The sequence below is a fragment of the Sparus aurata genome, chromosome 11, assembly GCF_900880675.1.
Source record: "Sparus aurata chromosome 11, fSpaAur1.1, whole genome shotgun sequence".
NCBI lineage: Eukaryota > Metazoa > Chordata > Actinopteri > Spariformes > Sparidae > Sparus > Sparus aurata.
In genome coordinates this window covers 14659729-14683396 of record NC_044197.1, presented here as the reverse complement: position 1 = coordinate 14683396, position 23668 = coordinate 14659729, and the positions used below count along the sequence as shown (strand labels likewise).

General features: G+C 42.3%; 1 protein-coding gene across 2 annotated transcripts in view; it reads left to right on the top strand.

The window, feature by feature from the left end:
* The window catches only part of agbl4 (AGBL carboxypeptidase 4), a 294869-nt gene that overhangs the window by 116630 nt on the left and 154571 nt on the right, over positions 1 to 23668 (top strand). For both annotated transcript variants that reach the window (XM_030433368.1, XM_030433367.1), the window contains exon 4: positions 6562 to 6656. In XM_030433368.1, the coding sequence (XP_030289228.1) occupies positions 6562 to 6656 (95 nt within the window). The remainder of the gene's footprint in view (positions 1 to 6561; positions 6657 to 23668) is intronic.

The following is a 23668-nucleotide window of genomic DNA, read 5'->3' as shown; positions in this document are numbered from 1 at the left end:
GGTGATGAATATGGTAACTTCGACTGACACCAGATTGTTATTGTTTCATTTAGACACCAGGCAATGTTTTCATGATAAACTGATTTTAAAGGAAAAAGTCAAATTTTTGCTCCGGTCTGAGCCCCTGGAGCAGTTTTACTTAACAGTTTCTCTCACACAAACTCATCAGCAAAATGGATTCCTGCCAAGGCTGTGATAGAACATCTCCCTAGGCTGCTGGCCAGCTACAGTAACAACATATACTCACTTTTTACATGATCATCAACACTTACATCTTATTGTTGTCGGGAAGAAACCAACAATCGTGCAAAATGTTGCACAGAGAACAACCTGCTGCACAATCCAAGAATCGGATTGTTGATTTTAGAAGAAAGAAGGCAAAGATACAGACCTGTCTACATCAGTGGAGCTGAGGTAGAGCAGGTGAACAGGTTAAGGTTCCTGGGAATCAACATCACAGAGACCATGTCATGGTCTTTATACGTGAAAAGAAAGCTCACAACCAGCTTTATTTCTCAAGGAAACTTGTGCCAAGTTCTTGTCGACTTTAACGGAGAAGGTATACAAATCATCCTGACTGGAAACATCACAAGCTGTGCAGGGAAGGATCTTCAGCACCGCCCAGAAAACCAATGATACCCATCTACAGAGCATCAGTGATTTTGATGAAATGAGGTGTCTGCACAGGAAACCAAGTATACTAAAAGGCAACACTGTTCACCCTTCTACCATCTGGCAAGAGATACAGAAGTATTCGCTGCCATACCACCAGACTACAGGGCAGTGTATCTCCTCAGGCTGTGAGACTTCTGAACTTATCCTCTGCATGCAAATATAAAGCATTTTTCTATTTTACAAAATACTATTATTGCATTTATGTAATTTCTGTTTTAATGACAGCAGAAGAGGGACTACAAACGGTACTGTAGTTCATCACTAAACCTTGTGTTACATAGCGATAGTGTAGTAATGTGACGGTATAACAGGTCATTTTTGTTTTGGCACCTTCACATTACCATTACTTAAAAAAACAATTGTGGACATAAAAGTATTTCAGCAGAAATCGTTAACAATTCAAAAGTCATATATGTATTATCATAACAAGGTTCGATTACATAATTATGTTAGTAAACAGCAGTGAAACAGACCAATAATTTACTATCTATAATTAAGACAAAATTGTCAGTTGGCCTTGAATGTGGTTGCAATATATCTGGTCAAAACAACACTATTTTGACAGCCAAGCACATCAATAATTTAAGTTAACAAACAAGCGTTTAATTAGTGTGGTCTCAGTTACAGCTTTCACTTTATGGAGACATAATTATTTTTTCAGATCAGTCATAATAAAGTCTGCTCAGCCATCACCATCAAAAGGACAAAGTGCTCATTCTCTCCGTAAAGGTCTTGGAGAACACATTTAGAATGGTTTCTTTAATAATTTATCCGGGCTTCTTCCAGGAAGCAACGCTATCTGGCCACACGCCGGATCGATGGAGATCAAAAGACAGTGTTTGGTCCTGAATGCAATCCTATCCTGAGGCGGCACCAGCAAAGCTATTTCAGTGCCAAGCCCTGTGTCTGACTGGCAGGTCTGTTCAAAGGGTAACACAGAGGTTAGGGGTAGAAATATGTCATTTAGACGGTCACCTAAAACATGTTCAATGAGATGTGCGTGCTTCCTTTTCACCCTGATGTGCCACTCACACTCACAGCACACATTCATGTGACCCTTTGCTTAGTACAATATCTTTCAAAAGGACAACAGCTACTATGTACTACACTATGTACTTCTGGGGAGGACATTGTAATCAGAGGAGAAAGAGCTTGATTGACTGACTTTTATGTTGAAACAAACTGAATAAACAAACTATCTTTGTTTTCATGACTGAATAAACAAACTGACTTAAAGAACAACACAATTTCATACTGATTTACTTTGTTTATATTTGGTGGACCCTGCCACCTTTCTAGCGTCAGACAGTGTTTTGGGTACCTTATTTTTCACGGAGAACAGCTTGTTTATTCAGTAATCGAAAAAATATATATTTCTGAGTTTGTATTGTTACCTCATTAATACTGTAAATATTGAAATTCTGAGTTTGAATTTCTTCTCCAAAACTCCATAGTGCCACTTTAAGATACATTTTATTTTGTAGATTTGTATTTTTTTGGCTTTGCAGGGAAGCATTTCTTGAGTCATTGGTTTTGATCAACTACCTCATTAAGTCCCCGCAGATAAATTCTAGTTATTTCCTGCTGTGAGAAAGTAAAAATTGTACTTATTGCACCATTAAGGTTCATTTGAGTTTTGCATGTTGTACGATTCTGTCTTCAACTGTTGTATATGCACAAACTACCCCCGTGTAAGTTTCTGTTTGTGACAACATCTCATTCCGAGTTATCATTGCCAGAATCGTATTAGTTTTATTTAGTCTTGGATGCAATATGTAAGGGCGTCTATTCTGTGTGTATGTGTGTGTTGTGACACTGCAGAGACACCTGTTCCAGTCTGTAATTCAGCAGTGATGGGGACAGCGGAGGGCTTTGACACGCTCCGTCGACATGACAGCTCAGACAGCATGGATGTTAATCTCTTCTAACTGCTCCCAGCCTAATTAAATCTTCCAGGGCAGCACACATGTGCAGACTCACACACACACACACCCCCCCACACCCATACACACACATAGACATAGACATAGACATGTGTGCTAAATTGGTCCTGGGTGTGCATAAGTTTTAATGATCTGGAGAATCAGCCCCACAGCAGTTTGTTTGATTTCTTTGAAGTATGAGTGAATGAGTGAGTGAGTGAGTGAGTGAGTGAGTGAGTGAGTGAGTGCAGCAGTGCTGCAACAACAACATAATAGTTATTTTACTTTGATCCACACAGCTAAGTTATTTAATGGACTGAAAGTAGAAGGACCAAACAGCTGTGGATGACATTTTGGTCAAATTTACTTATAACTCAGATCTCGGATGTTGTATCCACAAGTTATATTACGTTTTGGGTTTTTTAAAACCCAATCGGCAGAATAAATGCGAGTACGTTTCTGGCAACCACAGTTAAATTAAAGATTGAGGTTTCTTTAAATTGTTACTTCAGATTAGATTATATTAGATAACATTAAATTAGATTAGAGAGTCTTTATTGTTCCCAAAGGGGATTTTGGTTTGTGACAGTAGTGAACGCAGCCAGTACACATCATCCTAAAGATACATAATACATAGTGACATAACACATAACATACAGAAAGTCATCTTAAACATGTATAGTCAGAAATGAAAATAAAGCTCCAAGCGTGTAGTTATGATTCAGAAAACATCGGGTTTGACTTCAAGTACCTGTTTTGTCGCCACAAACACGTCTGGAAATGTGCAGACTTCTTGTGAAAATCTGATTCTGGCCACAACAGATACAGCTAGGAATTGTCCCGAGCTCTCCTTAAAGACATCTAGAGGTGTCATGCTTACAAAGTTTGAAATGCTGTGGTCCCTCATCAAAAATATCCAATAGTTTCACACTCACAAACGCTGAAATGTAGATTCAAACAGTTGTCAGCAGTTTAGCAGCCTCGTCACCTCTAACGGCAATACCATCCCCTCTGCCTACCGATGTGAAAATCAGTTAATCAACTCGTAATGAGAACATGATATGGCGTGTTTTGTACAAGTGTCTATATGGTGCATAGCCTATGCGTCATACTTGGACATATCTGTGTATCTGTATCTGCAAAAACATTAAATGCTAACATTTTATCTTGGCAACTGGGCTGTTTTTTTTTTCATCTGGACTTGCTTAAAGAAAAAGTAAAGAGTAAATCAAACAGGCAAAACTCATCATGCGTGAAAGGTTTTGGTGAATTGGAGAAGCTTCTGTCAACTGAAGCCACAAAAAAAATTGATCTGTGTGTTTGCATTTGTGATAAGAGTTGGTCTTAGCAGATGGAAACGCAAGCACAATTTCATGCAAAAACGAATACCAAAATTGCCCCTGTCCTGTCGTTCTGCGCAAACACAACGTCAGCTGTGTCACTCCAGCCACCATAGCATAGTTGGATTTGTTTGGAGCCATGAAAATATGAAAAATGTGGAGAAAATAAATGGCCTCCTAGCTGACCAAAAGAAATGCAGAAATGCATATGTGAGTGTGGATCTTAAAATAAATGTATGAACAGTTGAAATGCTATAACTGTAGAAAGCAATAGCTGTCAGTGTTCCAGGATGAGAAGTGACTGCAGGAAACAGAAGCACCTCAAACTTACTCTTGTATCTTCAAAGTGGAATACAGATCTTTCCATGCTGGTCTGTTCTTGTTAGTGAATTGTCCAGGGTTTCCCTGCCTTTTCTTTAAAGCTTCTCAAAGTTCCTCTTGTCTTGTAGGTTAAAGGCGGACTTTGTGATCTGATGTTCAGTCACAGGACAGAAAGATTTGTCTTTGATCGGTTTAGCTTCAAGTAAAATCAGAGAGCTACAGGAGGAGTTTTATTCCTGCCTACCAGCCCACCTGTCTGTGCCCTCTACATCCGTGCACTTAGCCAGTAGAGTCCACTTTATTTTCCACACTAACGTTTCATCTCACGCCCATATTTATTAGTGTTGTGTAATTACTATCTGTCTTTTTGTGTTGCTCCCTGCTGCATGTCTCTGTCCACCTGCGGTACCCTTTTTTCTCTGTTTGACTGTCTCCCACCCTTGCATCCCGTATTATTCCTACTGCGATTCAGCCTTCTTTTCCTGTGTCTCTGTCATCTGTCCAGCCTCGGCTTCCTCTGAGTTAAACAGGCCGAACAAATAGATTACAAACAGTGGGCAGAGTGAAGCTAAGGAGGAAGACAATCTGAATTTGTTGTGGATAAAGAATGAGGAAGGAGGCTGTGCAGTCAAAGAAAGCCAGTGGAGTCAAAGTAAGGCTGTATTTGCCTGAGGGGAAAAGGCTGAAAAGTAGCTCTCGCAACAGATGTGCGGGGCAGTAAAGTGTAATTGAAATGCCAGCAGCAATGGTCTTATCTCTCTGCTACAGGAGCCTGCTGCCAGTCTCAACATCAGTTAGATGTCATTTTACCTAAGTCTGAATCAGCTTGCCACAATCCGCAATCCCCATTCCTCTGATGCTAGGCAGGAGAAAAAGGGAGAAATGGATGAGGGGGTGGGGAGGGAGAAAGAAAAGGAGGGTGGGGAGTCTGTAATAGGATTTCAGTAGCACCCAGTTAACTTCCACCACCTGGACTTAGTTGGTAATTTGATATGCCCCATCAATAGGATTCATTTACCTCACCGCAGTATTACCATCGCCATTCATTTGACTTTTAAAAATATATATATTTATTCACTTCCTCCACATTTTCCCACTCCTCATGATCCTAATCATCCCAATCGTGCAAGCTGGGAGGGAGGAGGGGCTGTTCCATAACATTTTTTTGCAAAGAAAGAAAGTCCTTGGTCCAGAGGAGGTGGAAAGCCAGACACCATGGCTGTCCTGTGCGCTCCAGGCAAAGCTTAATGTTTGGGGCCAGGCGGCATCCCTCTAGGGAGAGCTGTAATGTCCTTCCAGATTAGTGGCTGGCACTCCTCGGAACTGCTGCCTTTTTTTCGCAACTTTGTTGCTGCAACATGGGATCATCTGCGGGACATTAAAGCTGCCTTATCTCCTCACTGTAATGTTTATGTGTCATGATTTTGTGTGTTGTCGGTGTTATCCGTGGTGGTAGTGACATGTTTTACTGCTCTCTGAGCCTCTTATGCATTTTGGGGTTTTGGAAAGTCGCATGTGAAGTAAATGATTATCAATTCATGTCAATTTGTGGTTCTCAAGTCATGTAAACACTGCATAAGTCATTCCCACATTATGTGTTTTTTCATTTAGTTCAACTCACCTGTGTTTTTTTTTTTCTCTAACATTTCACAATTTAAATCGTTTACACATTAGTTGTCTAGCTCACAGCCTACCTTGTCACTGGCTTTAATCGCTGCATTCCTTAATTTGTTTGCACATTATCATTGCTGAATGTTGAGTGTGTGGTAGAAGGTAATTCATTCTTCATTATTCAACCCAGGGTTACAAAAAGAAATGGAGGTTCATAAACACACAACACAAATTAAAGAACATGTATACAATTATATATATACAAATACATATAAACGCCAAGGGCATCCTTTGAATCTGTGTCAGGGTGATTATCAACAGCAGCAACAAGATGGGGGCGATAACGTGGTCGGCCTTCTCCACATCAAATGCTCGGCATCTGGGAAACACTATCCATTCACTTTGACTGTGTGTGAGCACCACGTATCAATGTCATCGCCTGGAACATGGTCAGCTCATCGAGTATGACAGCTTGATCAAAGATGTTGAGGTGGAGACAGGTCTCTGTGAAGATATAGGAACAACAGTCTCTGATTTCACGTCGTTAGATAAGTCTCAGTCCCATTTGGCCATTCCCAGTGATGGTGTTTAACCCAGTCACTCATAAAAAAACATTGTTCCAGTTCAAAAACTCCATTGAGTTTCAATTTGTGTGATTTTAATGTGCTTCTCTGTCTTTAAATGTCTTTCAGAGAGTCATTTTCAATGTGGTCAACTTCTCTAAGACCAAGAGCCTGTACAGAGATGGCATGTCTCCCGTAGTCAAGTCTACCAGCAGGCCAAAATGGTAAGTGTGCAATAAGTCTTTCGAAATCCTTTAAAAGTGATTTTTTTCGTATGTTGTATTGCATGCTGTCTAAAATCTAAAGCAGCCTAAATCTAATCTAACCTAAGCCTCATCTAAAATATGAATATTTTTTATAAATATATTTAGTCCGTGTTGTGTTCACTACAATGCCATTAGAGAATTTGAAGTCCTCCTGCAACTTTCAAGAACTTTTCTTTATGCCTACAGTAGACAGCATGTCCCAACACACACAAACACACACACACATGCACGCACGCACGCACACACACACACACACACACACACACACACACACACACACACGCACACACACACACGCACACAGGCACACACACACACACACACACACACTTTAGATTTCCAGAGTGGATGCGTCTGGGCACATTAGCATGTGATCCATTGGTTGCCAGTATGACGGCTGTCTGATGTAATAACGCTTGACTGATAGATGCAGAGATATGTGTGTGTGTGCGTGCGTGCGTGCGTGTGTGTGTGAATGGCTAGGTGTGGCAAGAGGGAATGGAGCTGATGCAGCGTGGTTGTGGGCTGCGTCTGCCAAGCAGGCTGGTGTATCCAGTGGGGCGAGGAGGGAGAACAGGGGTAGCGTGATGAAGTGTTGCCGTCCAAGAGGAGCCCTGACATCTGTCATCAGTTGATGGAGGGCATCCGCAGAAAAGCCAGGCATCTGCCACCCTGAGCTGTCTGCGTCTGCAGCCTAGCGCCCACACCAACCGTACCGTAGCATCGCGGTCGCAGGCTAATGGGGAGAGACAATGGGCACGACACCGTAGACAGGAAAGATGAACTGCTGTCGACGATACAGCACAGTGCAACATGATGCAGCTCAGCTTGGCTGCCTAGCTCTTTCTGTTGTGACTCTGTGGTGTAGTTGCAACTTTGCACTCAAAGAGTTGTTCTCTGTTGTGCTCATGGAGATATGGCTTTTTCACGGTCACAACTGCTGCTATTGTCTCATTCCGCCAACCGTTTATTTACAGTGAAGCTGGCAAGGGCATGTTTTGAGATCGGTGTTATTTCTCAGGTTAGTAACACTGTCAGCCAAGTTACTGTGTCAACAGCGCTGCAAATCAAAGTTAAAACCCCTGTTTCTTTACATGTTAAAAGTGTTTCATGCAGTTGACAGTTTTGTGGCATCTAATTATTGACACAGGACATGAAACATGAATGGTCCTGACTCCTCATTTGACATAATCTTGAATGTCTGAGGTGTTAATCTGGGCAACAGCATTGTTGGGTCATTTAGGCCCCAAAGCTTTTCTTAATACCCTAATCATGCAACCCTGGTTATGTTTATGTTTCAATAAGCTCTCATAAATAGGTATTTAAGTGACAGACACAGCGGGAGGTAATTTTGCAGAGGCCCGACTCCAATTACCTCCTCAGGCTAATACTGTTTTAACTGCTCCTCTCAGCACTGTGCCATCTAAGTGGCATCATGTCTTACGCACTTGTAGAGCCATTTTCAACTGTCTGGGGCTTCCAAGACCACAGCTGACATTGTTTGTGTCCCCACAAAGTGGTCAAGATGCTTTTAACACAACCTCCTCTATTTGACTTTCCATGAGCACAACAAAGCACAGACAGCTCCGAAAGTAGCAATCTTCTTTTTGACAGTTACAGATATGGAATAAATAAAAAGGCAGCGCGTGGAGAGCTTCGCCTGTCTGATCCAAACTCACACAGGACAGGATAAAGAAGGTACAGAGAGAGGGAGAGATAGAAAATGAGAGAGAGAGAAACAGACAGAAAGAGGTTGTAGGAAGAAAAAAACACAAAGTATAAGAAAAAAGAGATTACTGAGACAGGTCGACAGGGAGGGGGGAACGAGAGAGAGTGAGCGGGAAAAGATTGCCACCCCACCACCCACCACCCCACGTCTGTATTTATCAAAAGAATCGTCAGTATTAGCCCAGGAGTTGAAGCCTTTATCTCCCTGTGCAGGTGCCTTATGTCCCGGGGCCCCAGCATCGTTTGGTGCTGGAGGCTGCAGGGCTTGGCTGGCCACGGCTACGTAGGGCGTCTCAGTGAGAGACAACTGTCAGATTACAGTCCTGCAGGACATTCACCACTACAGGTGGAATGATCTGTCCCCTATCCATTCCTCCATCCCTTTTTTCCCTCCCATCCCTCTCTCCATGACTCCTGCAGTCATGAGACATCAGAGCTGACAGAGGCTTGGATTTTTCTTTAATCTGGCATTTAAACAGCATCACAGGTTATATGTTTGATAAATAATGAATGATGGCCGAAATAATTAAAAAGGACTATATTGCTTTTGAAGCGTGTGGCAGATTAACGATGGGGTTTAGTCTGTAAATACACAGACTCCTAAATGTCAAATCTCAGGAGGTGAGGAGAAAAAAAAAACATGTACGTGCCATTAAGGATGCAAATTTTGAGGCAATTACTTTACAAATCACTTATGATATTCGAAATATGTTGGACATTTTCCATTAGAAAACTGTTTTGACCACCAATTTGATCAATGTTCTTGGCAAAATCCAAACAGGATACATTAGAAGATAAAAATAACAGTAAAGTAAAAGCCAAGTTACTTGAATGACTAATTCTAATTCTCTATTTAACAACTGGCTAAACAAATTCCAGCCCATACTAGGGCTTCTAAAATGATAGTATAGAATGTCTTTTGGTCTAATTTCAATTTACAATTGAAAATAAAAATGTATTTGTAATGGAATTCACAGTTGAACACAACATGGAGCAACTTCTGTGTAGTCGAGAAGCTGCAGAATATCATATTATTTAGCAGGCATGAACAACATATTCAGGACTCACTATAAATTCCAAATATATAAAAATCTTCTAAACTAAACTGGCTCAAGTGATTGACTAAAAGTTCAAAGTGAAAAATTGTTAAGGAAGTGAGAAAAGGAGCGAGAGTGTTTATGAGACAGAGGAAAGAGAGTAAAACATATTTTCTTGTCCTCGTCTGTCGAAGACAACAGCCCCCTCGGTGGCACTAGGTGCCAACCGCGCTCCCCGCGGCCTGCTCGATGTTAGACTGCTAGAGCAAAGAATTGCCCAGCATCCTTATTTTCCGAGATAAGCTAATTAGAAAGTCAGAGAGCGTGGTGTAATGCAGCTGTTGGAGGCCGGAATGCCGTGGGGTGGGGTAATGGCCAGGATGGCTGCATGAGACTGATTGCATCAACCAACAGATGCTTCGTACGGAGTCCCGTGCGGAGAGGAGCAGGAGAGGAGAGGACACAGTATGACAGCAGAAGATATTTTCCAAAGCTACACATGAGGTCAGCAACTATTTTCATTATTAGATCATCTGAAGATTACATTTCTAATTATTTAGTCTCTGAAATTCAATAAAAAATTGTGAACAAAACCCCCTGCAAAGTTCCAGGGGACATCTGCAAATGTCTTTACGTTATCTGACCAACAGCCCCAAGATATCGAGTTTGAAATCAAAATAAACACAGAAAAGCAGCAAATGCTCTCATTTAGGAGATTGGAAATAGAAAGTGTTTAATTTTTAATACTATTTATCAATGTATTTTTTCAGTGCAGGAGAGGTGAAAAAAGAAACAAACAAACATTACACAAACAAACCTTTCTATCTGTGCAGCATGAAGACCATAATGCAATTATCTGACTTTACGGTGACACATAAAAGACAATTCAAGCTCAGTTTACATGTAATTCTAACAATACTGTATTACCTCACAGTCTAAAATGTGTGTCTTTACGTCGTGTCTTTCCAGCTCATTAGGACGGTGATGATTAATATATTGGAAATGTTGTGATTTGTGGTGTCTCTTTTAATTAACTTTCCACTTCTTTGTCGAGTCAGTAGGTGTGTGGACAAAAATAGCTGCACCTCTAACTGAGCTAACAGATGAACAGTCAGAGTTGGTGGAAATGGGTTGCCAAACATTGCTTCTAAAGTTAGAACCAGCCAACCTTGATCAAGGGTAAATGCTTTTTCCTGCCTTTTTCCATGCGAGGTACAGAGAAAAACAGAAGAGTGCTCTTCAAGCAGTTGTGCTCAGCTGCAAGTCAGTCATACAGACAGACAGACAGACAGACAGTCAGTCAGTCAGTCAGGGCAATTCTGGTTTTCTACCCAAATCTTTCCTGTAAGCGTGTGATGCAATAGCATAGTGAAATTCTATTGGAGATGTCTGCCTCTCCATCGGGGTGCGTGTTAGCAGTAATTGTTCTGTCAATCAGCACAGCTCCAGCTTGCCTGCTTCCCCTGCCACTTTTAAGCCCAGGCAGAGGCTGAGGGGTGAGGAGAGGTGATGAGAGGGTGAGGGAAAGAGAGAGGATACGGCCACAGCCCTGTGTGCCTCTCCTTGCTCACCTTTTGTCTGTCTTTACAGTGTTTTCCCTCCAAACTCAATGCCTGCCTGTTTGTCCTCTCACATTTTTACTTATTTTAACAGTTTTTATATCTTTACTTCTTCTTCCTCTACTTCTTTAGGACTATAAAGCCTTTTGTGGCTCCAGAGGATCCATTGTTGGACTGATCATGGACAGTTTAATGATCCTAATAGATACAGTTGAACCAGAGATATCACTTTTTTACATCTTCCTTCTCAAAACCTGGTGCCTACATCACTCACAATGCCATTTAGCCACTGAGTGACATCATTGGAGGCAGTTTATCAGATTAAATGCAGCTTCTCCTGAAGCAACAAAGAACTTTTTTACTACCTTTTTCACATATTCAGTAGTACTCCTTAAGACCTGTCAACACACTTCAGTGTGTAACATCAGTGGAGTTTTCCTTTAATGATTTAATTTCCATATGTTTTCTTAAGCTTCACACAAATGGGTTTGTAAACTTCGAGTCAGAACAGAAATCATGAACTTACAAACTCTCAGGTTCCCATTTCACTGAACGACCTCAGTGAATTTGTTGTAATTATATTACAAAGTGACTCTCAATGCACACAAGAGAAATTACGGGAGGAGACCAAAACAGCAGGGATGCACATTCTTCACACATTCTGCACATAGGTCCCGCGGTGTGAAGGAAACTGCACTCGTCAGCTTTATAAAGAAACCCCTCTCCCAGTACAACACACACCTCCTGTTCTCTCACTGCCGCAACGTTGAGCTCGCCTGTCTGGGTCCGAACACAGCGAGTGTGGTGACGGTACAGTGAGACGGTCCCTCTCATGAGGACAGAGTGTCAGGCAGCAAACTGAAGACAGACAGACTGTAAAGGTTGTATGAGAACTACTGCAGACCTCCTCTGACTCCTCCTGTCGTTCGCTCTCCTCCTCCCTCGCTTCCCATGCCACTGAGCCACTTTGTCCAATTAACCATGTGGCATGCCTTTTAATAATAGACCTTTTAATTGTCGACAAATGAAGAGTGATGTCAAATAGCTAATAGCGCGCGCTAATTATTAGGGGAATTGAACGCTTGTTAATTAAGGGCAAACAGGACAAGGACCGGCTCGGGTAATTTGACCAATAAAAACCGGGACTAACGATTCATTTCCAAACAGACTCGCTTCATAAAAACATCAAGCAGGCCCATCCCATCTTTTACAGTGACCACCATATCCACTGACCTGAATCGCCCACACAAGCACGCGCACACTGTCAGACAAGCATACACAGAGGAAACACAAACAGGAGTTCCTACATAAGACAAGACAAATCGCGACTATAAAGTGTCCTCCGAATGTAATAACAAAAGTTATTTACTACGCAAAGAGTCTCAGTGGTGTGATACAGTGTCTGAGTAGCTTGTTTAGTATTAAAACACAATGTATTGAAATGAATGAATTCCCTGCGTAGTTGTTGGCTTATATTGCAACCAATTCACGTAGGTTTTTAGTACTATGGCGTCTCAACTATTTCCCTTTTTGCTCATCTCCCTGTGGTCATACTTGTTAGACTCCGGGCTAAAGGAAAGATTGTCACATTCGCTGTCTTCCTCAGGGGACCACAGTAGCTCCACTGCCTCCTCACATCCATGTTTCTCAATTTCGTGATGTTTTACTGTAATATGATTTTTATTACACCTATACTGTGCCTGCGGCCCGTATCTCTGTGTGGTTGTGTGTGTGTTTAATTTAAAACAGAGACTATGTTCTGTGCGGCTTTCTCGCTCTCAAGCCACATTTTGCGAGTGGGAAAGCGTAGCAATCATCCGACAGACAGTCTATGGGTTTCATATAAGATTCCGAGATAAAAAAAAAAAAAAAAAAGTTATATATGATGTTCCCTCTCCGTCAACATTGTCTGTGAGATAAGGGAGACGGACAAAATCTTTTAATAAAAACCAAGCGCGGGAGAAAGTGAGCGGCACACACTCACACACATGCGCCTAATTATCCGTCACCAGTTCGACCGCTGAGAGAAAAATGGAGTGATGTATGAATCTGAGCGAATATTTGGAAGAGGAAAAAGAGACTACCTGATGTACTGTACTGTAGCTGTGAAAGGGATTTGGTAACCGTAGCCAAAATCTGGAGTGGTGTTCATCATCCGGGGCGATTGCTTTCCATTTCCACCTAACTCCAGTAGTCTTTAAAGACTTGAAAGAGGAAAGTGATCACAAAGCTCTGTTTTATTAGATGAAATGGCACCTCTCCTCATTTTCCACTTTTTCTGTTCCATCTGGGAGTCTTTATTTCTCTGGGTAGGACAAACTGGAGGGGGGAGCCAGGGAGGGAGAGAGGAAGCGAGAGAGGGAGACGCGCCAATCAGAACAATCAACAGCACGTGCAGCTTCCTTGTTCACAGAAACTCATTAGCATGCTGCCAAAGGAAGTGAAAGAGGATTATGTGGTAGAAATAATGGGACAAAATGTAACAAATAGATTAATAATCTTCCAGATGAGGATAAGGATGTGCGTCTGTGTGTGCGTGAGCATGTGTGTGTATGTGTGCTGCACTTGTGCACAATAGCACATGTTTGCACACAGTTTCCAACAGGGAAAAGGCTGGAATAAAAGGAGAGCGAGCGAGAGGTGTTGCGACAGAGAGGCAACTTGCTTCTGGCTCTCCATTCAACCCACAAATGACTTACCTGGACAGTTTTATGTTTGCCTGGAGGAGAATTAAAAAGGCACTTCATTTCCCCTTTTACAGGCTGGGTACGCATGTCAGCGCAGCCCTCCCTGAAAGCGCTCTAATCTAAATGCTTTTGTCAGGGGAGATTTGGTAGATTGCAGCAGGCAGAGGTACAAATTGGTTGTGTCATCTTATAATGAACTAGGTGAGGCGTTGCAGTTTTTCTGCAGCCAGCAGTCCCCTGATTACTGTACTGTAAGTCAGCGGCTGCTTTTAGTATTGTAGGCGGAGGACCTCACCTTCACCCCTCTTTGTTCAGGCGGCCCGATCTCGTGAACGTTGCAAAATGTTTTTTTGTTGTGAGCCCAGTGTGTCACAAAGACAAATTCTTTAGCAGGTCGTTCTTAAGCAATTTCTATACTCTCCTCATGCTGGATATGCATTGAATAGGTAGCAGCCAAGCCTGCGTGCTGTGCAGAATACTGCGAGGGTTTTGGGTGTTGATGCTTGGCTATAGGCTGTTTGAAGCTTATTGGGTGTGCTCAGCATGATGGCGAGTTGACCCCCTGACTACAACTAAAGGATTATGGGTATCTCAGCGATTCCACAAAGCCAGGCTGTCAGGTGTTTACGGGACATATTAGGACAACTCTGTAGGACTGGTTGATATCTGCATTCTGCCCAAGACACAAGTCTATGTGTGTGTGTGTGTGTGTGTGTGTGTGTGTGTGTGTGTGCGCGCGTGTGTGTGTGTGTGTGTGTGTGTGTGTGTGTGTGTGTGTGTGTGTGTAATGAATTCAGATGGCTCAGCTAAGTCAACAGTAGAGTTGCGAGTTCCTGCCTCACTAATGCTCTAGCACAGGTAGTATCTGCAGCTGGCAGGCCCACAAAACCGCTCCCTTCTCTTCTTTTTGAAAATCGGATACTCGAAGAAATCCTCCTCATCCCCTAATTGCATCGCCTCTCTTCAGCGACTTTCTTGTTCTGTTCTCATTGATACGTAAAGTCCTCCCTGTGTAGATACACGTCAGTATGAATCAAACAGAGTGACACAACCTCCATTATCTCATAACAGTCCTTTGTCTTTAGCTGGCTGTCATGTGAGTGCCTACCTCTATTACTTTGTCCACATGTCTGGATCTGTGCTTTCAACGTGTTTTTTTTTTGTTGTTTTTTTTTTGTGAGTGTCAAGACATTTTCATGGATGTGTTGCTCGTATGATTGTATTGAAATGGGTCTCCCCTCTGTGCTGCTTGAATGCACCGGGGTGTCAGAGATGTGAGCGGTGAAATGGAGTGTGAAGTTCAGGGGATTTGATTGTCTCAAAACTCACGCCTGTGATTTAATTACTGGAGCAGAGGTAAAGTTACAAGGAGAAAAGATGTACAGAAGAAAGAGAAAGACAAAGGTAGAAAGATGACGAGTTGATTACCATGCCAGCCCGGTCGATTGTCCAATTAACTATGCATACCATAACGTCAGGGGCACACACAGATATGCATTTGCACTCAATGCACCAATGTTTGCACAAAAAGCTCAAATTCTTATTCATCCAGTAGTTTCATTTTGTTCCGGTTGCTATTTTGTCATTTTGGACGCAGGTTTGTTAGCAGAGAAATCAAGAGAGTGGTCAAAAGTAACCATCATTCAACTCCTCATCACATGTTATAAACATCTTATAGTTTAGCATCGAGCCAGCTGTGGCCATTTTGTTGTTAGAGTGGCTTGTTGTGGTGATGTTTCCGCAATAATTCAAATCATCTGAGAGAGCTCACAGTTGAATTCTCAGTCCATCCCCGAAATGGCCATTTATTTTAAAAAACAAACAAGCAAAAAAATCCCCAGGCATCACTGTCCAACACACAATACAGGATAAAAGCTTAAGCTGACAGCACAACCACAGTGCACCAACTAAGCTATTGTTTTCCTATAGAGAGAACGATGCCACCCATCCAGGCGGCGTGTGTGTGTGTTTGTGTGTGTGTTTTTTTGCCTGGGTGGCCCTGTGCGCACGGTTTCCTCTGCAAATGTGTGCATCTGTTTGTACTCGCTTGTGTTTGTGTTTGTCAGCATGTTTGTTGACGACACTGTAGGACATCAGGGTGGGATTGCTCTGAATGTGAGGAAACAGCTCATCTGAATATAGATGGGTCCCATCTGGAGGCGCTTGGCTTTGGCCCTTCATAATTTTATAAGCAGCTAAGCATCTGGGGCCCGCTAATGAAACTAAGGGCACAGGAAAAAGGCCACGGGCTACCGTAGGCTGCCTATAGCTGTCAGGAAAGAGGGAGGGCGATAGGAATGAGGAAGAGTGGAGGAATGGATGGAAGGAGACATGGGCCGGGAGGAAAGAGTGTGCTGAGAATATCAGAGGTCTTAAAGAGACCTAGATTGCTCCTTTGAGAGAACAGGCAAGAAAGCCAAGTAGGCCATTAGAAAACTGAGCCATAAAATGAAGACAGTGGTGTCTTTATTGTGGCCCATTAACTTGGATGTTCATGCGGAGATAGCTGCGCTATGTGCCACTGTAATGAGCAATATAACGATGCCACAGCATAGAATGATGCACTGTTAAAAAACACTCTGGTTAAGTAGAATTATGTTAACTACTAGCATCAGCTTTTGAGAGCAGTTTCAGACCCTAATAGCTCACCTGAATTTTGTCCCCGGCCTACTTGTGAATCCCAGCAGGGTGTCTTATTTTCTTTTCATCTGCAAGAACCTGAAGAAAATAGAGGAGAACGGTTTTCATCCTCTCAAAAAAAAGGGAATGAAGGAAAAGGCTTAATGCGCTGATAACATGTCGGGCCCTGTTCTACTCCCGGCTCAAAGTGGCGCACATCGAAGTGCAAAGAAATCTCACTGCTCATCTCCAACCAGTGCAGTTATTCTTTTCATGCCCAGTACTCAGGTTGTGAAAGAACCAAATGTGGTCGCACCCATCTGGGCATGCTGGTCTTGATATTAATTGTGGCCAAGCACAGTGTTGACGCATTGCTATCTAGAGGCTGAAGCGAGGAATTGCGCCATTGACCAACAAAAACCTGGTCTAAGTCAGTGGCACAGTATTAATATGCTATTGGATGGGTTCCTTATTCAGAATCACAATCTGCTTGTTACACACACAGGGATGCACAGCACTGTTCCTCCTCAAGTCAAATTAAGTTGTTGACAGGACAAAGGGTCGGGAGGCAATGAGTAGAACTGTTTCCTCAGCAGAAAACTGTTCGCTTCTCCCACTTTCTGAATCTGCCATTTAAAAAGCAATGTGCCAGGGTCAGGCATGCTTTTCAAGGAAATGAGTTATGACACTGATTGGTTTGATCCATGTCACAGCCAAAAACTCAATGATGATTAATTAAGAGACTAAATGCTAACTCTTTGCATCTTGCACCTTACTTTCTAGCCAGATTATCTAATAGAAGTGGTGTTCAACACATCATAAATGCACTTGCTACATGCACGTCAGACCATTTGCTATAGATTGTTTGAACAGGGCGAATGCATTTGTCCATACCATGTTTCATGGCACTAGCCAATCTTATATACCTTGACCTGGAGTCTATGTTTTACCACACCTGTTCCCACCGCTTGAATTTGCTCCAATAATGTGGATGACCCTAAGCAACTGTACTGTCCACGGTGGCTACTGCTTGTGGTTTGCTAAGGGAATGGAAAGCCATAGGCCCTTCTTCTTAAACTTTATTATTATAGCTTCTTTATTCCTCCCTCAGCCTGATTTCCCACTGGAAATGAAATGAAAAAGCAATTGGTTCTCCTTTTTATTACTGTCATCTTTGTTTTTTGTCCCAGAGAGAAAGATTGCCTGATCTCGGAGAGTTGCACTTTTACCCCCCATCCGAAGTCACAGGGAAGAAAAACAATAACAGGGAAATAACAATCAGCATCATAAAAAAATGACCTGTCAAAGTGAGCGTGTCTGAAACTGGAGGGCCGCCAGCGTACCGACACCCACCAGTTGTTTATGACGGAATGAGTCAGTTGGTGGCCTTCACTATCTGCCAACTCCCACAGTCCAGGAAAAGATGTTTTAGAGGAGATTAGGATCACAGACAGTAGGGGGAGGAGGGATGCAGAGAGAGGGGGCAGAGGTGTAAGGGTTGTAGGTGAAAAAGACGAATGGAGGAGAGGGGATGGCTGCAAAAAAGTGGGGATTAAAGGATAGAGAAGGAGGAGTGGACTCCCCTGAGGTTCCTACTAACCCCGCGGAGACATGCTGACGGGGGATCAGACTCCTCATGCACAGCGCCTCAAATCATTTATTCATCGGCTTCATTAAGAGAGAATTACAAGGCTGCTTAAGGACCCCCAGGTCACTCAATGTTCTCAGTCATCACTATTATTAATGAAAGCCTCCAGTGTGTCCTAACTGTCAACTGTTTATGGGTGGTAAAATTGTGGGTTTTTTGCGAAACAATTACTGTCATCTATTAGAACAACTCTTCAGTTTTAACATGGTTTTATTTCAACTCAATCATATTCTACTTTTAAAATGTGTTATTTTACAAGTGCACCAGCAGATGTATACAGGAGTGTTGCTAATCAAATGCAATGATTTATGCAGATTTTTTGCCTTATTCTTGTATTGAAATGCTTTTGATTTTCAAACAGCAGACGCTAACAGCCAGTGTCAGTCTCTGCAGTCTCCTCTGCCTATCTCATCTAACTTCAGTTAGCAGACAGCGCAGCACAACAGTGATTGTCCTCTGGACCTTCACACGTGTAATTATAACCGAGGAAGATAATTAAAGAGGCGGAGAGGAAGACAGATCTCGTCATTTAGTGAACAATGGCTACCAATCTACTCATGTGTATTCAACTTCCTGAATTATCAGCTGACACGTCGACGCAATCAGCCAGAAAGCCCTGTACTCTGTTTGAAAGCTGCGAATGTCAACACACAACCCTCTAATCTAGCTCAGATCCACATGTTGATGACACCTGAATATGCATGGAGCAAAGAGCAGGATTCATGTTGCTGTTATTGCCCATAAATCTAACCTCCCAGTCATCAGTCAGCTTGTCAAAGAACTCTGTGATTGAAACCTCCGCATTAAACTTTGCAGATCATGTAGAATATGATACAAAGTAGAATAACTTTTTCTGGGTTACGTGTGTTTTGTAGTTCATGAAGATCTAGGTTCAGGATTTGTCATTATGTGGTTGATCAAGTAACAAGTGGACAGTCTCCGCTGGCTCTACGCTTCCATCATCTGATAACTGCACATGCTCTTCAGAGAAGCACGGAGAGAGACATGTTCTCTTGTGTCAGTTCGCCCTCCTCCTCATTGTTCCTGTTGTTTGGTAAAAGTATATAAATACCTGGCTGATGTGGTGTCATTTGAAACCTCGCTGTTTTTGATAATTTTGATAGACAACGACATGGAATTGTGATTGATAAGCTGACTTTAACATACTGCTGATGAAGAAAGTCAACAGAACGGACGAATACTGGGAGAAACAGAAACAAGCATGGCAAGCCAGCGTGTGTGCATTAACTAGGATTATTAAAGTAACAACATGTAGTAGGGTTGGTCGATGTCTGCCGAATTGGCATATGATGATGTCTACAGTTAATCGTCCTAATGGACAATGACATTGTTGTTTATGAATGTTAGGCAGCGTGTCCCCTCAGCTGATGTTTGAGCAGCTAATAAGTTAGCTAAAATGACACATTCACATACCTTTCTCGGCCAGTTTTGTAGTTACAGATAAAGATGAATGTTGTGGTGCTTTTGCCATTGATTTTTAAGCTTTAGACCTTGCATAGCACTGCTCCCATTGTCAGTGACATAATCCTTGAATCCATTACATTTTGAAAACATTGAAATTACACAATCAAGTTTAAAATGCAATGTAAATATTTATTAAAAAAGAGGTCAAGTCCATTCATGTCATCTCTCCCAAATCGAGGTCAAGTTTCAATTCATTAATGCTAAGGTTGAGTCTTTTGTCAGTTAGTCAAGCAAGAGACAAGTCCTCCAATTTGTGACTCGAGTCAAGAGTCCAATCCCACTAATACTGATACAAGAAAGAAGTTCTATACATATTAATTGGGACAACTTCTTTTCCACTAATCTCAAATTCTTACCTTTTTCCTGTTTCTAAACATCTCTTAAGGCAATATTTCCAAGAAGCATTACTCTCTGGGCATGTGTATGCAAGAAGCACACTCGTAGGCTCAGAGTAGAGAAAGAGATAGAGAGTGAGATGTAGAGTCTATAGAGTCACGGCATAGGGGCTTGATGCATTCTGTTCAGCCGGCTGTGAAAATGAATGAATATATAAATAGAAATGTTTTTTTTTTTCTTTTTTGATGAATTCAGTGTGCAGGTTGGAGTTTGAATTTGCTATGATTTTTTGATGTGGGACTGGGATTTAAATACTGAAATGCACAAACACATTGGCCCACACGCACTCAGCGACCACTCTTTAGGCAATTTAGCCTCAAGGTCCCAGCTTTTATTTCTCTTTAAGGATGTGTGATGTCACATCTTCATGTCTCCCTCTGGCCTGATGATGGGCTGGAGGCTGGTGTTAATGTTGGATCAGCACTTTGAATATCTATACCAGCGGTCCTCAATAGGCGCATCCGGCCCGCCGGCCTCCTGTTTGTGGCCCCCGAACTATTATTCCTTCACTATGAGTTTTGGTTGGGTCAGCACGTGTATACCGGGACTTGTCTCCATGCCAACGATACACAGACAGAGCGCAACTTTTAACTTTCACTTTCGTTTTCAGAGCACTTCGCGTATTCACATTTTGCTGGTGGTAAGAGATTGAATATGGCGTGTTCCCAAGTAAACTGTTATGACAAAGTGGACAGTGATAATCTGCAACTCACAGAAATACGATCTTCAAAGTTGCATTTATTCTGCCTCCAACCGGGACAATCTCCACGTACCTGACAGTGCAGCGGTTTTAAATCCTTCATCTTACTTTACCACTCGCGTAGTTTGACAAATTTTAGCTAACGTTAGCGATCTCATGTATATGCAATGTTGCATAGAGTGTAACGGACGGGGAGTTTCTCCCGGCAAACACCCTTTCACTCACGGTGCCAAAATTTGTATCATCCTTGTTAAAACACCATTTAATCACAGAACAAATGACGTGAAATAACCCACAACCATCTTACATATCATCTTATTCACAAACACATTCACGAACCATAATTACACCAACAACAACAGAATACCCAAGATCCATTGCGCCACAGTCCACAAGTGGCGTTACAATATGCCAGGAGAAGCTGTGATGAATATTTCCAATTTGAAACGGCATTATGAGACGAAGCATAGGAATTTTGAAGAGACATTTCCTCAAAATTCAGAGATAAGCACAACACAAATAAATGCACTGAAATCGTCATATCAAGCTGCAAGCAGGATTCTTGTCACATCTATGTCACAATGAAATAAAAATAATGCATGACTGAAGTGATGGACACAATGTTTGAAGGCAAACCAAAAGAGGAAATATTCAACTACGTATTTTAATTTATGTTAAAATGGAAATTACATTTTATTTTAGTTCATATTTTGTTGTTTAGAATGAAAAGGACATTTTGTTTTGAATATTACAGTATTATTGCATATGGCCTGACCGACCTCAATACATGGACCTCTGAGTCATTCAAAAAAATCTTTGTGGCCCTTTAAGATTTGTATTTGAGTACCCCTGATCTATACCTTAGCTATGTTTGCGAAAACAGTGTCTTTGCATGGCGACTTGTTTGTCATTGCAGACCAGTGTACAGTACTTACTTGTCCAAATAAGATCAGCATACATTCACATTTCAACTGTGCGTGTGTTTTTTTTGTTTGTATGGAGTAGGTCTTCACTCAGTCTGGCACCTTCCCAGCTCCCCTGGCCAGGCCAGCAGCTGGCAGACAGAGATTGCCCACTCATCAAGCCACTTTATCACCAGGCCCGCAGAGTTCAAGGGGGCTGTCAGAGACCAAGCTGAGGAGCCTCCTCACTCCTTTAATACCAGCGCACTCTTACACCACTGGTGTCGAGTGGCCAAACTTGGCCGGTTAGCCCTTGAAAAGAGTGGCTGTGTAAGTGAAGTACCACAGATAGTTTGACAAAGGCTTAAATAAAGAACAAGAGCTAATGTGTTTGGCAGCGAGGCACGCAGCTCTACATTTTTCAGTGCATTTGGGATTCCTTGGCTGGGCAAGGTGCCCCCTTCCAGTCAAAATACACAGTGTTTGGAAATTTGCTGCTGACGAACACAAATACATAAAAACTCGCACTTTCTTGCCAAGAGCAGCCTTCAATCCTCCACTAAATTATTAACCAACAGAAAACACTGGCTGTCACCTTGTTTCAGTGGTTGGCGTTTTGAGACTCTCTAGCAGTCTTGTTTAGATTTATAAGATTTGTATCGCTTTTTTTTTTCTCTAGGATTCTTTGTTGAGCGAGCAGTTACAGTGGGCGCTAATGTCTTGCTCGAGAACACAGTGATATTACAGATCTCACGGAGACTTCTCTAGTGAACTTTAAGTTTCACAGGGTTGTCTCAATGACTTTACACTGGGCTTTTATCATGCCCTTCTTCACACCTCCACACAGCAAATAAGTAACTCTCAAATTGTTCTCACTCTAGTCTGTAGTGACCATTCCTGATCTCCTCTCTCTCTCTCTCTCTCTCTCTCTCTCTCTCTCTCTCTCTCTCTCTCTCTCTCTCTCTCTCTCTGTCTCTCTCTCTCTCTCTCACCCTCTCTAACACACTCCCTCCCTCCTTTGTCCTACCTAGCCAGCTACTGCAAAATCACTTATCTTCACCTTGCTTCCTCTGTCTCCTGCTAATACACATTAGCAGCCAGCAGCCATATGTAATAGGGCTGTGCGTGCCCCTGCTGGTATAATGGCTTCTCTGACACTTCTCCCATTAAATTTGGTCAGGCGGCACTGCACAGGAACCCTCTGTACGCTCTAAAATATTGTTATATAACTACCATAAACAAGCAGGCCAGTGTCAGTGACTTTGGGAATAGCTGGTGGACTATTTTTGGTTTTCTTTTTGGCTTGTTGTACTTTTCCTTTTTTTCTCATGTTTATTTCTTACAACGTTTTCTCCTCTCCTGTCTGACTCGGCCGCCTTAGGCTATAAACCTTTTTTACCACCCTAATAAGGGAAGCATAGTCACATTATGAATCTCATCAGATTGCAATGTGACTAAGTGGACATGTCTGCTATATCTAATGGGCCTGTTTGTAATCTTCCATATCGCTACAGTAGCACATACAGTAACCAGATAGCATCGGCTGCTCCCTCCTCTGTGTGTGGTGAAACCCAGGCCAAGTCCCAGATAACGTGATCATCAGTGGCATCCTTAACTGTTACTGTGACAAACGAGAGCTCTGATCCCGCCCGATAAGCGACGCATTCATTTGTTTAATTAAAACAGCTTGTCTCATCGTGGCAAGGGGTCATTTTAGAGAATGTTAGAATTAAAGCAGGTAATTAAGTAAAGCTCCAGATAAGAAACCCCACAGAGGTGGCTGCTTCTGCCAGTAGGGAAGGCAAACTTAATCTATCCCCACTGCAATCCCACAAGGTCGTTCACTTTATTAAAGTCTGATGCCACTACCACTGGCCACCAGCATGATGAAATATTTTATATACTTGTTGGAAAGGAGGGAAAGAAGAAGGAACAAGTGAGGGAACGACGGGGTGACTAGAGCCGGCGTAAAGTCTATAATACTACTACTACACAAAATTTAAGGTAATTAAAGAGTGCTTGTTATCTTGTCTATGTGAACAGGGGAAGAACTTGTACAGCAACGAGCACCTTGACAAAGATATTTGTTTGGCCAATGGAGTGTGGCGTTAATTATCACAAGCTGATTTAAGGCACCGAGCGGGAATGGATGTCGTTTGTCTTGCCAGCCTCAGACACTACGGCAGCCAGCCAGGGTCATTATTTTGGG